At 44.6% G+C, this 18,182-nt stretch overlaps 1 protein-coding gene across 5 annotated transcripts in view; it reads left to right on the top strand.

The window, feature by feature from the left end:
* Nucleotides 1–18,182, top strand: part of DGKG (diacylglycerol kinase gamma) — a 160,000-nt gene that overhangs the window by 124,160 nt on the left and 17,658 nt on the right. For all 5 annotated transcript variants that reach the window (XM_008157567.3, XM_054711440.1, XM_008157566.3 and 2 more), the window contains one exon: nt 1,210–1,387. In XM_008157567.3, coding sequence (XP_008155789.2) covers nt 1,210–1,387 — 178 coding nt within the window. The remainder of the gene's footprint in view (nt 1–1,209; nt 1,388–18,182) is intronic.

Below are 18,182 nucleotides of genomic sequence, written 5' to 3'. Positions count from 1 at the left end.
ATGTGGTTCAACATAAAGAGACCTTTCAAATAATCAGAATTTCACAATGAAGCAATGAGTTCATATTTACCAGAGGAGCTCACTCTATTCCATTTTATAATTGGTAAAACAATTCATGGGGATAAGGAACAATAAATTAAGAGCATCAAAGAAATCAGAAGGTAAACAAATATGAATGGCAACAAGCCATACCTTTCTATTTCTCCTCTGTTGAGAAATCTCTAGAAGTTTAGATTTGTAGATAACTTTGAAGACCATGGATTTTAGTTGCATGCTTTTGATTTTTCCTGACTCACAATAAGCAAGATGAAAAGCTTGGGATTTGTAGTGAAATTCCCAAACTTAGAACCCCTGCTCTGTTATTTATCGGCTGTGCAACCTTAGGTCACTCCTCTGGGTCCAGTTTTTGCTTCTGTAAATGAAGTAAACTACCCACAATCCTGATGAACAAGGATCAGAGCTAATAAATTTCTTGCTGCACTGGTAAACATTATGGCAAAGTGGTCTGACTTTATCTGTATATGAGACAGGCAAATTCAAGCCTTCTGGCCTTTTGTACCTGGAGGGTAATTCAGGTGGTGGAGATTGGATTAAAAAAAAACAAACTGTGCTACAACAGCAAGCACATATGCCAAAATTGCACTTACGATACAGATGCAGAGACAAGCAAATTCTGAAAGCCTTCCAAGTCTTAAAGTCTACTTTCACAGGAGGGATAAAATAAGAGGTGGCAAATGAAACTTTTCTGTCATTGTTGAGAATCTGTGTGTTAGGTTCTGGACTCAGCGTACTGTCAAATCTTCACAATGTTTAGGGAAGATCAGAATTGGTGATAATTAGGCTGGGCTGGAGAGCAGGTTTGCAATTAATTGTCTTGTGAACCATCCCTAAAGCCTATAGAACATCACTGGAGCCGTGTGCTGTCTTCCCCAGAGCTGACCAAGGCTAGATCTCCCTCATCTCACTACAGTGGCCAAAAGTATTAGGGCCTGAACAACTTTGCCCAAGATTCAGCTTCTTACAGAAGTAGGCTGGTGGCTGCGGGCCAGTCACATCCTTCATGAGAGACCCCATACACACATACACACACACACACACACACACACACACACACACGCATACACACACACACACACACACACACAGCCTTATATTGGAGTGCACTGAGTATACTAACAGATGACCTTTTCTCTCTGCCCCTCCCCTCAGTGTGACGGGGTTGGGGTGGACCTGAGCAACATCTTCCTTGAAGGCATTGCCATTCTCAACATTCCAAGCATGTATGGTGGCACCAATCTCTGGGGAGAAACCAAGAAGAATCGGGCAGTGATCCAGGAAAGCAGAAAGGTTGTCACTGACCCCAAGGAACTGAAATTCTGCATCCAAGGTAAGTCAGGCATGAGGAAATCTGTTCTAGGTCAGTGCCCTGATGAGAGGGTATTCCGGTGGGTGGTATTCATGCTCTGGGGATACGCTGACTCATCCTCCCTGATGTTGCAAAGTTTACAACCTAATTGAGAAGAGAAAATTAACAATAAGGAGCCCTTAATGACAGTAGTCATGTTGTGGGACTCCATGAGGTCAGGAGTCAAATGCTGCTCCTATCAAGGTTACAAGTGTCCTCCAATATTTATATTTAATAGTCATTCTCAACCTTGATCTCACTTCACCTGCCAGTGGCATTTGACCCAACTGATCACTCCCTCTTCCTGAAAATATGTGCCTTCTATGACTCCACACATGGTTTTCCTCCTAACCCACCCACTGGTTACTCTTTCTCACTCTCTTTTGTTAACTCCTCATCTTCTCTCTAACCTCTTGATGCTGGAGGGTCACCAGCCCTCTTTTCTTTTCTGTCTATACTCACTCCCTTGATGACCTCATCCAGTGGTGAGACTTTATTTAAATACCACATGAGTGCCAATGACTCAGCTCATCCAAAACAGAACTCCTGATGTCCCTCCCCCACCCTTCTCCACCCACAGCCTTCCCCATTTCAGTTGATGATAACTGCAACCTGCCTGTTGCTGGAGCTAACATACTTGACATCATCCTTGACTTCCATTTTTATTGCACATCTCACATCGAATTTATCAGAAAATCTGTTAGCTTTACTTTTAAAAGTAAAGGATCCACCTACTTCTCACCACTGCATTCCTACCACCTTGGTGTGAGTCACCATCCTTTGTCCCTGAGATTACTGCAAATTCTAACTGAATTTCCTGCATGTGCCCCTGCCCTGTAGAGTATATCCCACCACTGCAAAAATATGCCAGATTATGCCACCCTCCTGCTCCAAATCCTCCAGTGACTCAGAGTAAAAGCCAAAGATCTTCATATGGCCTGAAGGACCCCAGATAGTCTGGCCTCCCATCACCTCTGAGACTTTATCTTCTGCTACTCTTCCCCTCACTGCCTCTGGCTTCTCAAGCACTGCAGGCTGCTTCCATGAATGAACTATTCTTTCTGTCTGGAACAACCAGTTAGTGTGCCTTAGAAGCCATGAGTTGTGCCTTCCCCTTTCAACTCATCAGGCTTCTGAGAACACCCTTAAAACTACCTTTACCTCTACCTCTTCCCAGCCATTTCTACCAAAGAACCAAGTGGAGACTTAACAGAGCTCCTGGCAGCTCTGACTCCTCTGTGGATTGAAGGAAAGGGCCCCACTGATCCTCAGTGGTTCTCACTGGACTGGTGAGCTGGAGGAGGCATTGGCAAAGACATCACACCAGGAGGCAGGAGACTGGGTTCGAGTACAAGTGCTGCCACTAACCCACTTTTGACATCTCTGTTTTCTTTGTTGTAAAACCTGTATCATATGTAAAATTTTGACAGCTGAATGGATGGGGGTTGAACCAGATCATTAGTTCTTAAACCAGGCCTGCTTGTTATAAATGAAGATTCCTGAGCCCTAGCCCAGATCTACCTAATTAATCTCTGGTTCCTGGTAATGAGCTTCCCAGATGATTCTGATGAACTGCCAGGTTTGAGAACCACTGACATAGACAAGTGTCCATGAATCCATGTCTGTCCCAAGCTATTAGTGCTAAGATTGAATGTAATCCCACCAGTAGAAGGAGACAGAGCTTGGCTGACCATCAAAGGGAAGGGTTACTTGCTTGTTTTGAACCCATCTATTAGACAACCAGATTGTTATATCCCAAGGCGAGATCATATCCACACCTCCATCCTGTAAGAAAGGACTCAGGAATTTTTATCTGTTGCCCTCTTAGGTCCCCTTTATTTCACACAGTAAACTTCCCAATTTGTGTAAATTATTAAACTGAATAATGTGTTCCTCGTTCCTCCCTTGGCAAGGGAAGTTGTGGGTGCTAGCAGAGGGTGGGGGGAACACTGGAAATTGTACAAAGTTCCTGAAAACTTTCCTGCCCTAGTGCTCCTACCCCACCCCCCACTTAGGCATCCAGCCCCATCAGAACAGAATCAGGAGAGACTACTCCTCTCCCCCAACCCAGGGGCTTGGGAAAGCTCGTGCTGGACACATGGTTGTGTTAAGACTCAAGGAACATCTTCCCCTTACATATCTGACCATGTATCTTCCCCTTCACGCAAGAGTAATGTGTCTGCTGATCTCTCTTGACCATCATGTACAGGAACTGTCTTCCCCAAATCCCCCTTTCTCAGAATGTGCTTTCAGAGCTAAAAATGAAGCTACTTCCTGTTCTTTGGAGGAGGTCATGAGCTAATCAGAGTAGAGGCTGAGAAGGGGCCCTGGCTTCTGGGCTTTGCAAAGACACTAACATTGAGCTTTCTTTTTGAAAGGGTCATGATCTCATGTAAGTTGAGATGTTAATGGAGAAAAGCTAAAGAGACAACCTATTTAGTGGAAAAACATTGGCCTAGGAGTCAAGAGACCAGGGTTCTGGTTCATATTGCTTCTCATTAGTGTGTGATGTTGGGCAAGTCCTTTCACATTCTTAGATTTCAATTTTCATTATCTGTAAAGTAGGTGAGGCTGACTGTCACATAAGTTTCTATAGATTATATGTTCTTTATGGCTCCACAAAATTAAGACATGAAGACAGAGCTTGGCTGACCATCAAAGGGAAGGGTTAGAACTTGTATAATTCATGTCCAGGTTTGGTCTGGTGGACTTCTTGAACAGAATTGTATGGCCATCTCTTCCTTCTTTTAGTGTGTTTTGTCCTACAGTTTGTAGGCCAGCTGCTGAGAAGGCAAGGATCTCTCTCTCTCTCTCTCTCTCTCTCTCTCTCTCTCTCTCTCTCTCTGCAAACTGTTCATTTTTGGGGATTCTTTACTCCTTAGTAATTTCACTAGGATTGGAGATGAGGGAGAAGTCAGGAGAGAGTAGTAGGAGGGAAGGAATTTATCATAGAAAGTGTAAGAGGAAATGACAATAGAAGGGATTAGTGTCAAATCTTTCTTATCATAAATCTTTCTCCTTGGAAAAGCAATCCAAGAAAGAAGGTCATTCAAGATTAGAATGGAATGAATTCTATAAAAAAATGGCTGATTAGAAAGCAATAAGGGGAACTGGGGAAAACACCAAGCAGTTAAATGACCTGGGTTTACATGTATCCTTTATAGTTTTATAAACCTTAGAAAGTGACCTCACCTCCCTGAGTCTCAGCTTCCTTGTCTATAAAATGGGCATAATACCACCTAGTTTTTTTATGAAGATGATGAATATGTAAGTGCCTGGAACAAAGTTTAAGCTTGAATTTAAAAAAAATTATGTTTCCCTCACCTTTAAGCCTATTACATGCTGGAGCATGCCAGTGGAATTCCTGATTTTGAAGTTTTTATCGTTAGCATTGCCATCTACGTGCACTATCATCAAGAAAGAGCAGAGCTCATGCCAAACTCCAGATCAGCCTTTGTTCTAGCACATTAAATTCATGTCATCAATTGTACTGTACCTACTGTCTCCTTTCCTGGACCTTTTATATTCCAAGGATGGAAGATGGACATTATTCATCTTTGTATTCCCAGTGCCTGACCCAGTGCAGTTAGTCTAAAAAGGTTGTTAGATAAATGAGAAGTACATAGATATTGGTTCTTTTTAGTTTTTATAACACCATAAGATTAGTGACAGTCTCTTATATTTGTATTTCATTTTGGCTTTTTACATATTTCATATGTAAAAATAGTTTTACATATATTAACTTAATGTAATTCTAACCAGAAAACCATGAGCAAGGACATAACCACTCCCATCCATATTCCTATTTCATATTGGGGCAAAACAGAGGCCCAGAGCAGGGATAGGACTTGTATAATTCATGTCCAGTGGTGGCATCAAAACCAAGTCCATGATTTCTAGCCTAGCCCCAAGTGGCTAGTATCCAACTAGAAAATGTTTTTGCGGTCCTACTGTGTGTATTCTACAAGCCAGGTGCTCAGAAAATGGGAAGAATTTATAACCCAGACCAGGAAAGGCTCCACATCTACTTTTTGAAATTCTGCTCCTCCTGCAAGGCCCATCTCAAGGGCCCACTCCTTCCTGGAGCCTCTGGATGTGAGTCCAGCCTCTGAATTCCTAGAGCATTTAATTTTGCCTTCTGACTTGACAGTACACTGATATTGGTTTCCCTTCTCCATAGGCAAGCGCATCTTCATCATATCTTCTGCCAGTACCCGGAAAAAAGGGAGGATGTATTCGTCTTTGTGTTCCCTTCAAAGACTAAGATCCTACTTGGCTCACATTGTCCCACAGAAATGTTTGTTGGAGGGAAGGGGAGGGGGAGAAGGGGTCCTGCCTCGGTCTGCCAGCGGAATGGGCAATAGATTCTGGAGCTGGACAGGAACAGGCACTTAGTGAAAAATCTTGGGGGTGAAATAGTCTCATAAAGCGTTATATGTGAGTATTAGTGAGGCTGTGAATTTCATCATTAGAAACTCATTTGATAAGTAAGAGATGTGCTGGCTATCTTCAGATAAGTAATTCAAATATAACTTAGAAGACTTGTACTTGAGAGTCAGTGTAGAGTGAGGGACTGAACATTGAACTAGAAGTTAGAAGACCGCAGGCCTTCACACCACCAACCATGTGATGCTGGTTGAATCATTGAACCTCTCCATTGAACCCTTGTTATAAAATGGAAACAATTCGAGTCTCTCTCCCTCAGCATTGTTTGAGGGTTAAATGAGATCACCCATGTAGGGTACTTAGCAGAGTGCCTGGAACAATGTGAGCACTTGATCACTAGTAATCAGAATTATCATTAAGTGATAAGTGGAAGGTGATAAGTATTTAGTATATGATTTTTTAAAATGGGCCAAATTTAGAATTTTACTGTCTTGAAGTCTGCTTCAGGAATTTGGTCTAGATTCTCTTTAAATTACCTGGGGCTCTAACAACCTGTAACTCTAGTGTTATTTGTTGTCACTATGCTGAAGTATTTGGCTATTGTTGCCAATGTGGGGGTTACACAGAGCCGGTTGTCCAGTGAAGCAAGGTGAGGAAAAGGGTGCCTAAGTCTTGAATCCAGGTGAAGCACCAAGGGCATAGCACAACCTGGATCAGTCCCTGTGAGGTTGGAGAGCAAAGCTCTGGTCAGCTCTGCCATTGTTTATCTCTAGCCCCACCATAGATATAAAGGTGCAGACTTCCAGAACATTTTCTCAAAACTCTTCACTAAGGCTCATATCTGCCCCAATCCAGCCTTCAGGCTCGACCCAGAAGCAATCTTGAGGCTGTGTCACCCATACTTGGCCCATCTGACTATTTGATATTAGAGCCACATTACTCTCAGTTTTGTTTTGTTTTTTGTTTTGTGTTTGTTTGTTTGTTTAGCCAATCCCATTCGATTCTAAATAGAGGGGGGGAAATTTCTCTAGACCTTCATCAGGTAATAATTTTTGCATTCCTAGTAAACAAAAACAGACAGACACTGTTAGTAGAATGTATACTTTGAGTCGATTTCCCAATAGTGGGGACATGCTTTATGTCATATTCAATGCACACTTATAAAGCACCTGCCATGTGCCAGGCATCAGGGAACAATAATGAGCAAAAACAGACATAGTCTCCATAGCCAGTAGAGAGTGCAGAAGCCAGGTGTCAATAAAATAATCCCACAGATAGGCACATAATTAAGATCTGTGGTAATGCTAAGAAACAGAGACTCATGGCTACACAGGACCTCAACAAGGCCAGCCAGTCAGTATGTGGCTCATAGTTGGGCTTCGCTAGCCTGATACTCAAACCAACAGAGCAGGCACTCAGAGAAGTTCCCTCCTGGCAACTGCATACAGTCATCCAATCTGCTGCCCAGGTGCTGAGGTCTTGTCTGGGAAGGTAAAAACCTTCTTGCTTCAAAGTCAGTTGACTTCACTACTTTTGCAGGGCATACATGATTCAGTTTGCCTGTGTACTATGCCCATGTGGATTTTCACTCTTTGTATAGACCATTCCCTGAATCCCAAAGCAAGGGAATGGGATGCCATCCAGCCATCTGAGAGTCACACTCCCAGGTGGGGAACTAGAGCTCAGAGGAGACAACAAAATAATTGCAAGCACATGAGTTCATTGTTTCTCGGGCTTTCTTTTCACTCGTGTGAAACCATAACAGAAAGTGGCCTGTGGGGTTCAGGAGCTGTCCAGGGTTGTAGGTTCCCAATTTCCACACTCAATACAGATTTGACCAGAAAGACTACCATAGTGAACAGAGTTGGCCACTCACTGCTCATTTGGGTTGAGAGAAAATAGAATTGTTCCTAGAAAGTGTGCATTTCACAGAGGTCTCTCTGGCCAAGGCTCTTTGGGGGCTGAGACAGAGTAAGATGAGTGACCCCTAAAGAGCCTGTGGGGTTGTATTTTGAGGGGGACTGTGTGCACTGGGACTGCCCTCAGCTCTGGGAAGTAACCATGGCAACAGATACATCATTGCTCTTAAATGCATGCAGGCCTACTGAGAGACTTTGCTTTATTTTTTATAGGAAATCACAACTTTTTCATTCAGTCCTTCAAGTACTCATATTGGAATCAACATGCCCCAAAGTAGGCATTATCTTTCCCCTCTTTACGCACCCTACCCACCTCCTACAACCTACTACCCCTCCCTACATTCCCTGCCTTGTTAATGACATCACCTGTTGCCCAAGCTAGAGACCCAGAGTCATGCACATGCCCTGGAAGCTGGCCCAGAAGGTCCACCTTCCCTCTGCCTCCTGTCCTCAGTCTCCCAGGCCCCTATCTCTTCCCAGCTGACTCAACATCAGGCAGTCATTCTTGTGGCATCTGGCAGGGGCTGCCTGCTAGACTCTGCAGTTTAGACCAGGCATGCTCTTGCAGCTTCCAAATGAAGTCCATACAACCTGTTCTCAGATGCCTGTTTCTACAGAAATTCTGATGTTTTCTATGTAGTACTGAAATCCTGGTATCAGATGTCTCTTAGAAATGTAGAGATCATTTCATCCTCTAGATAAAGTAAGTGAGAACCAGCAAGGTGAAGTGGCTTGCCTTTGGCCAAAACCGGACTGAAATGCAAGTCTTTTATATCACACAGGCCAGCCCTAGGTCCAGTAGAGCAGGGGTTGGCAAAGTTTTTTCTGTAAAGGATCACATAGTAACTATTAAAATAAGCTCTGCAGGCCATATAGTCTCTGATGCAACTACTCAACTCTGTCCATTCGCGCAAAAGCAGCTGTGGATAATACATAAACTAGTGGGCATGGCTGTGTCCCAACTCGTTTATTGACACAAACAAGCAGCAGGCTGAATTTGTCTCTTGAGCTGTGGTTTGCCAATCCCTGCACTAGAACCTCTTGTGGTCCACACCCAGCAGCACTGGCATTGCCAGAGAGTATAAAAAATGCAGACTCTCAAGTCCCAGGCCAGACATCCTGCAGCAGAATCTGTGTTTCAACAAGATTCCCTGTGATACTAAAGTTTGAGAAGCACTGCCCTAGTGGGCTGGCTAATCCCCTAATAATGCCAGAAGGAAACTTTATGTATTAGAAAAAGGAGCCCGGGGGAGGTTAATTGACCTATCCAAGGTCACATGAATAAATGGGTCTGACTAGAGGCTAAGTCCTAGGAGGGTTTCAAACACAGAGTTCTTTTCTACACACACCAGAATGCCCACCCCAGCCTCCCATTTATGGCTGGCCCTAACCCAACTGGAATTCACTGGAAATTCAAAGAAAAGCAATCATTCATTCTTCTTCAGCTGACTTCTAAATCAAGAGGACTCACATTCACACTGCCCCCCTCACCCCAAGACCTGGAGGGGCTGTCAAGGTTGAAGTGTGCCTCCAGGCTGCTCAGCATCTGCAGAGGGGAAACTTGTTCACACAGGTCCAACCTGGAGTTAAACTCCAACTTCATTCCTGCCTTAGGAGGTTTGCTTCTCAAAATAGAACCACAGAGCCAAGGAACCTTTCATTTTTCATATGCAGAAGAAACTTCTAGACTAGCTCTTTGGCAGGCCTAGACACTTTACATGTTTCCCTCCTGTGCTTGCCTTATCTTGGCCCGTGCACCAGCCCCTTTCCCCGGTCGCAGCTCTTCAGCTATGTTATATGGGGCACCTCCTAAGACCCAGCCCACAGCAAAACTCCACGCTGGCCACATCGTATGCACAGCAAGAACGGTAGTGTTCTTAATCGGTTTCTAATGTGTGCAAGAAGTGTTTCATCTTCTCAATTAATCAATACGTATATATTGGACTGTTGTTTGCTGAGCACTTACTTATGGGCCAAGCCTGCTGCATATTTCATAATTTAATTCATTTTATGGCTGAGGACACTGAGGCTAATGGGGTAGAGAACATACAAGCAATACACAATAGAGCCTAGATTCAAGCTTGCCTTCAAGAACCTACAGCAGCACTCCAGATGCTGTGGAGAATGCAAGCAAGAGTGCCACATGGTCTAGCCCTTCAGTAGTTCACAGTATACATGGAGGAAATACACGTGGAACAATCATGTTAGCACTGGTATTAGAGGCAAGCACCATGGAGCGGCAGAAATAGAGTATCATAAGTGTGGGAGGTAAGAAAAAAAGGGGCCCTCCTTAGGAACTCTATCCCCCACTGCTCAGCAGTGTGCCATGCACCTAGAAGTGATCAATGAATATTTGATGAATGAATGAATGAACAAAATATACTGGTAATGTGCTGTGTGTGCAAATACTTGAAGCTGGAAAGGATTTGAAAAAAACAATGAATGAGAGAAGGGGAAGATGGGCCAGGGAATTAGCACACAAAAGTAGCAAAAACCAAGGCCATGGAATTTGTTGTCCATGATTCTTTGACTAACAGGAAGAGATGATAGAGTGTTCAGTTTGGATTAAAGAAGAAGTAAAGGAACTGGTAGCAAGGAGACCAGTTAGGAGGCTGATGCAAAAGACAGACTTACAACTCTAAGGCCTTGAACTGGGAGTCAATGGCCCAAAAAGGAAGAATGGACAAAGTCAACAGGAAGTGGGAGACATACAAAGGGAACACTGCCACGTGGGAGATTCCTCCCTCCCCACAAAACAGCCAGCAGGACCCCAGCATCTACCTGCAAGCTCAGCCTTCTCTTGTCTGCCTCTACGCCCAACCCCCTCCCCAATACCAGCAGCTCCTGTTCACAGAATGGATGCCCTTAAACAGGGGCCTGCATCATGCTGCCAGCACCCATCTCTTCCCATTTTCAGGCCAATTCATTCACCATTTGTTAAGCACCTACTTGAATTTAGCACTAGATGCTAGAAACATTTCACATTCATCATCTTATTTTAATCCCCGACAGAGAGACTTTATAATTAGAAAAATGAGGCCCAGGGAGGTTAATTGACTTGTCCAGGGCCACACTAATTGGTGGATCTGGGACTAGAGCCAAGTGCTAGAATTCCAAACATGGCATTCTTCCCATACACATCACAGTACTCTCCCCCCGCCTCCCCATTTCTGGCTGATCCTGACTCCACAACCAGAAAACACCCCTCCTGATTGCAACTCTCCTCTGGCTTTGCCTTTCTGAGGCAGGTGGGTGGTGTGCACATCTCTCCCAGCTGGGATGCACATCTCTCCGAGCTGGAATGCGCATGGTCAGTGTAGATCTCTGCTGTGTGCCTTATGTGTCTCATGCCTGAGAATCTGGTTCAAGCTGAACTACAAAACCTCACCACAGATTGATTTTATTACATACACTATGCCTGAAATTGAAGCTTCTTGAGCTCAGTGAGCAAAGGAATGCCTGATAATACCCTGCATTTCACTCAATAGGACTGTGTTACCAAGAATCCCGAGAGGAGTTGAGAGGAGGTTCACCCCACACCAAGCTCACCAGACACCCTATCACTTGAAGAGAGTTTGTCTCTGCCTTGAGTGCTTCGTTCTGAGCTTATTTTGGAGTCAGAGAGGTTAGAACTCCAGCTTTCCCACTTGCCAGCTTTGTGATATTAGGCAAGTTCCTCCACCTCTCTGAGCTTCAAGGAGGTTGTTGCTGCTGTTTTTGTTTTTTAATATTGGGACAATAGTTTCTACCTGTGACAGAATTGCCAAAGGATTAAAAGCCACAACCTTTGTAAAGCTCTAGGCCTGGCCTAGAGTCTGTGCCCAGTAATAGTCATTCTCTTCACCCCTAATTAGAACCACCAGGTCAAGATTCCCTGTAGTTCTACTGTCTCCCAGGCAGTACAAGACATTCTTGGTTTTCATTAGAGACACTAGAGGCCCAGTGCATGATTAAATCATGCACGTGTAGGGTCCCCTACACGCTTTCGCTTTCGATCACGGGGGAGCTGGGTGCCTGTCCGCTGGTGCACCAGGCCTTTCAAAAGCCTCCGGTGCGGCAAAGGCTTCTGAAAGGCCTGGTGCCTGAGTGGACAGGCACCCAGCTCCCACACTTTCACTTTCTATCGCGGGGGAGCTGGGTGCCGGTCCTCTGGTGCACCAGGCCTTTCAGAAGCCTCCTGAAAGGCCTGGTGCCAAGCGGACAGGCACCCAGCTCCCCCGCTTTTGATGGTCCGCGGCGGGATGTAAGCTCGCTGCCCCAGAGGCCCCTTCTGTGCTGCAGCACAGCCATGGCGCAGACGCTGAGCTCATGCCTCTGCCGGCGACGCGAGCTCAGCGTCCCGCCGGCCCAATCAGTCACCCCGGCCACCCCGAGTCCCGCCCCCCCACGCCTCCTGGCCAATCGTGGGCATAGCGAAAGTATGGTCAATTTGCATATTTGTCTATTATTAGATAGGATGATACTATCAGGCCTTGACTTCAGAGCCATTTCCAGGGGATCCTGTCTTCCTGAGAAATTCCCTACCACACAACTCCCTACACACTGCTTCTCCCCTGACCTTAGCATAGAGAGGTTTAGGAGTCCCCTCCCCAATGTACAGAGCCTTCACCAGAACCCTACCTCACCCGGGAACAGAAAACCATGCAGAATGGAGGATCCCTGCCCCTCTGCTCAAGCTGGCTTTCAGGAACCAACACAATGGTCATTGTGAGCCAGCACTTGCTCAGTGTAGGGTTGTACTGAATGTTCTGTCTTCTGAGTATTGTGAGGAACGGCGAGGACTGCTGCCAACTTGCTCTTGACCCAGACACTCAGGAAATCCAGCCTCCACTGCCCTTGTTGGAGGAACTCAGACAGACCTCAAGGATAAAATGCTCCCATCCCAATATGGAAAAATGGAGGCCCTAAAGGGGGAAGCGACTTGCTTAAGATCACAAAACTAAATAGCCAGAGCAGAGACCGAAATCCCTGCCGCTGCCTGCTAGGCTGACACATTCCCTCTCCCTTGACCCTGCATCCTCTCTCCTCTTCAGAAAGCAGAGGCTCTTGCTAGTTCTCCTTTCTGCCCACTTCCATCTGGATTATCCAGAGTCCAAGACTATTTCTATGCCCTGATGTGGCTTCACAGACCCCTGGGAGCAGAAGAAACCTGAAAGCCAGGGTAATGAGGGGAGGGCACAAAAGCAAATCCCCTCAGAGGGGGTGCCCACTTGGACCAGGGCTGTCAAATCCATGCCTAAGAGATCTTCAGATCCTCCTCTGCTCCCTCCTTGCTCAGCCCAGGAACAAAAAAAGGCCTGATCCTGTGGGATTGTGTTGCACACACAAGAGAAGAAAAGGAACTCGTTTCCAAATAAAAAGCTGAGTATCCTCCCTGCTTTTGAGTAAAGTAAGTAGAACTATGGATATTTTACTCACCAGGAAGGGCAGTCACCCTAAAATCTCAAGGTTACAGTATCTCTGCCCTTCATGGAATCCCTGCCCCTCTTTTCCACGGCACTCTATTCTTCCCCCTCCCTCTATTCCCTCTTCCCCTAGCCATCATCCTCTTTCATCTCCTACAACTCCACTTCCTCCTCCTGCACTAACTTCTCTGAGTTACATTAATAACCAACTGCAGAAGGCGATGCACTTACTGTGTATCAAAATCAGAATTTCCTGAGGATGTCCCTTCCTAAGAAAACATACATCACAATAACAGCAACTGTTTCTTGAGGGCCTGTGTGTGCTCTCTGTGCAGGGCAGTTGATGGCATCACTTTTGAGCCTCACAGCAACCCTGCCAGTGAGCTTTTATATCCATATTTTCCAGATAAAAGAGAGACTCAGAAAAGTTAAGTAACTTCTTCCAAGGTAATAAGACTAGTGAGTGCCAAGTAATAGGATTCAGACCCAAGTCTGTCCCAAGCCCACAGTCTAAACTCACAGCCTGTCTCAGGAGCACGTTCTTTATGTTGTGTTTACAGAATGCCAGGGAATGAGCCCTCTTGCCTGTGTAGTTGGCTGGCCAGGGGCTGTCTGCCTCTATTCTGTGTCTCATTTAAGCTTTCTAGGGAAAGCATTGGTCAGAGACTATTCTTCAGGTTAGTTATAGGGAGGATACCTGAGGGCCTGGTGCTTTGAGAGGCCAGGTGGGAACATGGGGGCTGGGGATCCTGTTTGGCCAGTTACAGCCTTCCTTTCTTGCTCACCTCTTGTGCCCAAGGAAACTGCCAAGACCCCTCCCCTTCAGAAGATCAGGAAACAGTCTTCTTCGGTTCTTTCCATCTCCCTACCCTCAGGCTATTTTCAGGCTACCATGCTTCTAAGCCAGCTTTGAAGCTCTTTAGCTGGGAGCAGCCTTTCATCTACACAATCCAGACCCAGTGGGAAACTTAGACGGGCTGATCAGTGCATGGCTTTGTTGGGCTTTGGGTGCTGAGCAGCCCGCCAAGGGCACGTGGCCCGTCTCCATAGAAATTAGGAGTCAGGGGATGAGGCTGAGGTGAAGTCTGCCGCAATCTTGGCAGGCCAAGTCTGAGAGAGGCCTGCCAGCTACACTCACCTGTCTAGACTGTGGGGACTGAACCTGTCCCCACCACAAGGCAGAGCTGGGCTTGCATCCTTCCTTTCTGAGGAGAGTAAGAAGGTCCCACACAACCCCAGTGCATGTCAGCTTCTAAGTAGCACAGTTATAAGGCCATTACTATTACTATGTACAAAACGCCCTCACATTCTGTAACTCTTTTTGTCCTCAAAATAATCCACAAAGTAAGTTTTATTATTGTCCCCATCATGGGGGGAATTTTGTTCCCCAAGAAATTTATACAGGGGTAGGCAAAAGTAGGTTTACAGTTGTGAATACGCAAAACAGAGTTTATTCTTGTATTATATATTTTTTCCACACAAACATCTCTCTAATAATCAGAAAGATGCAAATTAAAACCACAAGAAGATATCATCTCACACCTGTCACAATGGCTATCATCAATAAATCAATAAACAAGTGCTGGCAAGGATGTGGAGAAAAGGGAACCTTCATACACTGTTGGTGGGAGTGCAGACTGGTGTAGCTACTGTGGGAAACAGTATGGAGTTTCCTCAAAAATTAAAAATGAGGCTGCCTTATGACCCAGCGATTCCACTTCTCAGGATATATCTGAAGAAACCCAATTAGAAACACTGATTAGAAAGAATATATGCACCCCTATGTTCATAACAGCATTATTTACAATAGCCATGATTTGGAAGCACCTAAGTGCCCATCAGTAGATGAGTGGATACAAAAGCTGTGGTAACACACTGGAATACTAGTTGGCTGTTAAAAAAAAAAAAATAAAAAGAAAGAAAGAAGGAAATCTTACCTTTTGCAACAACATGAATGGACCTGAAGAATACTAAACTAAGTGAAATAAGCCAGTTAGAAAAAGACAAATACCATATGATTTCATGTATATGTGGAATCTAATGAATAAGCAAACAAACAAAATAGAAACGGAGTCAGATACAGAGAACAGACTGACAGCTGTCAGAAGGAAAGGGAGTGGAGGGCTGGGTGAAACAGGTGAAGGGATTGAACAAACCAAAAAATAAGAAGAGGAAATTTGTACACATGGACACACCAGGAATTTGCAAATTTACATTCACAGAGGAAAGACCATATGAAGAGGCAGCAAGGTGGTGGCCATCTGCAAACCAAGGAGAGAGGCCTCAGAGAAATGTAATCCTGCCTGCACCTTGTTCTTGGCCTTCCAGCCTGCAGAACTGGGAGAATATAAATTTGTGTTTTTTAAGCCACCCAGCCTGTGGTATTTTGTTATGGCAGGCCTATGGATAGACTTAGAGAAAGCAATCTACCCTATATGAACACAGTGATTAAGCTGTTAACCCCAAACTGAAGAAAATGTGCAGAGTTTCTCAGCGTTTTCCTTTACCCATATGATTCCATATTTGTCTATCAGAGGCCATTTATCAAGTAGTGATAAATTTTATTTTGCATTTCTAATTAATAAGGCACATACCTCTACAAGTAAGAGCTCCAGATCAGCATTAGCTAATTAGTGTTATCCACTGAGTTGATATGATTCCAGCCTAAAGAAATGACACCTTGCATCTCAGTTCACCTGTGCTGCTATAATCCAGGTAAAGGGACAGTGCCCACAGGTTTTAATATATGACACAACTACCCGAGGGTAGATGGCAGGCTTCCTCAACACTATGGTGGGATGGTTCAGAAACTCTCTGGTGCCATCACATAGTCAGGGTTTCAATACCTCCACTAAGGGTTGCTAGATTTCCTGGGTGGTGCATTGCGTGCCTTAGACCTAAATCCTGGAGTGCATAGAGGGGGGAAACGGGTGGAAGTGGGATTGAGGATAGTAAGGCATCCTGTTAGGCTAAGAATCTCCCACATTTCCTGAGGTCACCACAAGTGAGGAGCCCAGATCATGACACCCATATATCTTGTGTTTCCTTTGCATCTTAAATGATTGAATTTTCATTAACGTGATCCAGCAGCCAAGATAAGAATGATCATAAGCATCATGCATTAAAGGAGACAAAAACCAGACTGGGTAAGCATCATGTATATGCAGATTAAATGAGCTAATTCATGGAAAGCCTATTACCCAGTTCAGTCAAGGCAAGTAGTTGTTATCATCATCATCATCATCATCATCATCATCATCATCATTAACTATTAACCATTACCTTTTTCCTCTTTCAGGCCAAATCTGTCAAGCTCTTTGGCACTAAACTTATTTGGTTTATTCAACAAAAATATATTGGGAGTCTTTTATATGCCAAGTGCTGAGCTACTTGCTATGGATGCAAAGAAATAAAATAAGAGAATAGCCCTGCCTGCAGCTCTCAGTAGATTTGGGAGAATGAGATGACCAGAAACAATTGTCATGGGTGAGACCCACCATCTGAGCACAGGAAAAGGAAGAAGCATATTGCCTGGGGTATCCCAGGAGGAAAAAAGGGGAATTCTCCAGACAGGGATAGCTGTGCATGGCACAGGGCTAGATAGCTAATGATCTTGCACTCTTAGCTAAGAAACTAAGACATTGTCTCTTGGACTTCCAGAGCCACCTAAGGGTCTTAAGAGGGGAGTAGAGAGGTCAGATGTGCCCCTTAAATATGAGAGCTTTGCCAGCTTTGCCTGTCAGTTTTGAGATCCAACCCCTCCTCCTGACAGTGGGAAGAACTAAAAAAATAAAAGCAAAATGGGGCTGCTGAGATCAAAGAAGTAGGCAAATGAACAGAATCTGGAAAGAGATTAAAGGAGGAAAAACCAGACTGAGCAGGATGCCCACTTAATCTAAAGCTCACCTGGATTTGCAGCTTCTCCATGGATGTAAGAAAGTATGACGAACATGGAAGATTTTATTTTTGTATGTTTTAGCCCAAATATTTTTGTTTGGGGACTCTTGTATACAGCTCTAAGAAGGTAGATAGACAATTAGATATTGTTGACAGTTGGCAGGATGAATGTGGCAGGAAAGGAAAGTGAAACTAATATATTTTTAATGTCCACTATTTCACATACAAGTCTGACATTTAATCTCATAACCACACTTTGATATCAATATCATTATTCCTAATTCCGAATTTTCAAGTGAAGAAGCTCTAGATGAAAACAATAGGAAGTAACTTGTTGATATTCCTTTTCACTCCAACTCCTGCATGCGTTGGGGCAGTTTTATTGCCTAGGGCTCAAGTTATCAAACTTGAGTGTGCCCGAGAATCTTCTAGAGGGCTTGTTAGAACACAGAGTACTGGGCACAACCCAGAGTTTCTGACTCAATGGGTCTGGGGTGGGGCCTGAGGGTTTATGTTTCTAACAAGTTCCCAGGTGACGCTGCTGCTGCTGCTCTGAGAGCACACTGTGGAAACCACTGGCCTATGGGAATGACCCATCCAAAAACCTAGCCAAGTGGTTCCCAAACAGTGCTCCATTCTGTAATCTTAAAAAATAAATAGTGATACCTAGCTCATTCTGATTTAACTGGTGCAACCTAGGCATCATTATTTGTAAAAACTCTCCAGGTACAGTAAGTCCTCACTTAATATATTCGATAGGTTCTGCCACTTTAAGCAAAATGCCGTACAATGAAACCAGTTTTACCATAGGCGAATTGGTATAAACGAGAGTTAAGTTCCTGTGGCATTTCATCAACATTACAATGAAATGAGGTTGACCAAAACAACATTATTTGAGGACCTGCTGTAACTCTAACAGGCAGCAAAGTTTAGGAACCACCAAACTTGCCTCACTTCTCCTTGACTCCAATCCTCATCACCACCCTCTACTTTGGCTGCCCACTGCTGGGGCCACAGGCGGAACTTGTCATGCACTGGAGCTGCTTTGCTCACAGCACCTCTTTCCAACCCTCTTTCTCCCACTGTCTCACTATACATGAGTCCTTGAACTCATCAAGTGTCTTACTGGCCTTCTCCCTTTCCATCCAGCCCTTCATCTCTTTCCCTATT

This window comes from Eptesicus fuscus, chromosome 3, assembly GCF_027574615.1.
Source record: "Eptesicus fuscus isolate TK198812 chromosome 3, DD_ASM_mEF_20220401, whole genome shotgun sequence".
Taxonomy (NCBI): domain Eukaryota; kingdom Metazoa; phylum Chordata; class Mammalia; order Chiroptera; family Vespertilionidae; genus Eptesicus; species Eptesicus fuscus.
The sequence above is the reverse complement of the archived record's forward strand: the minus strand, read 5'-3'. Positions and strand labels throughout refer to the sequence as shown.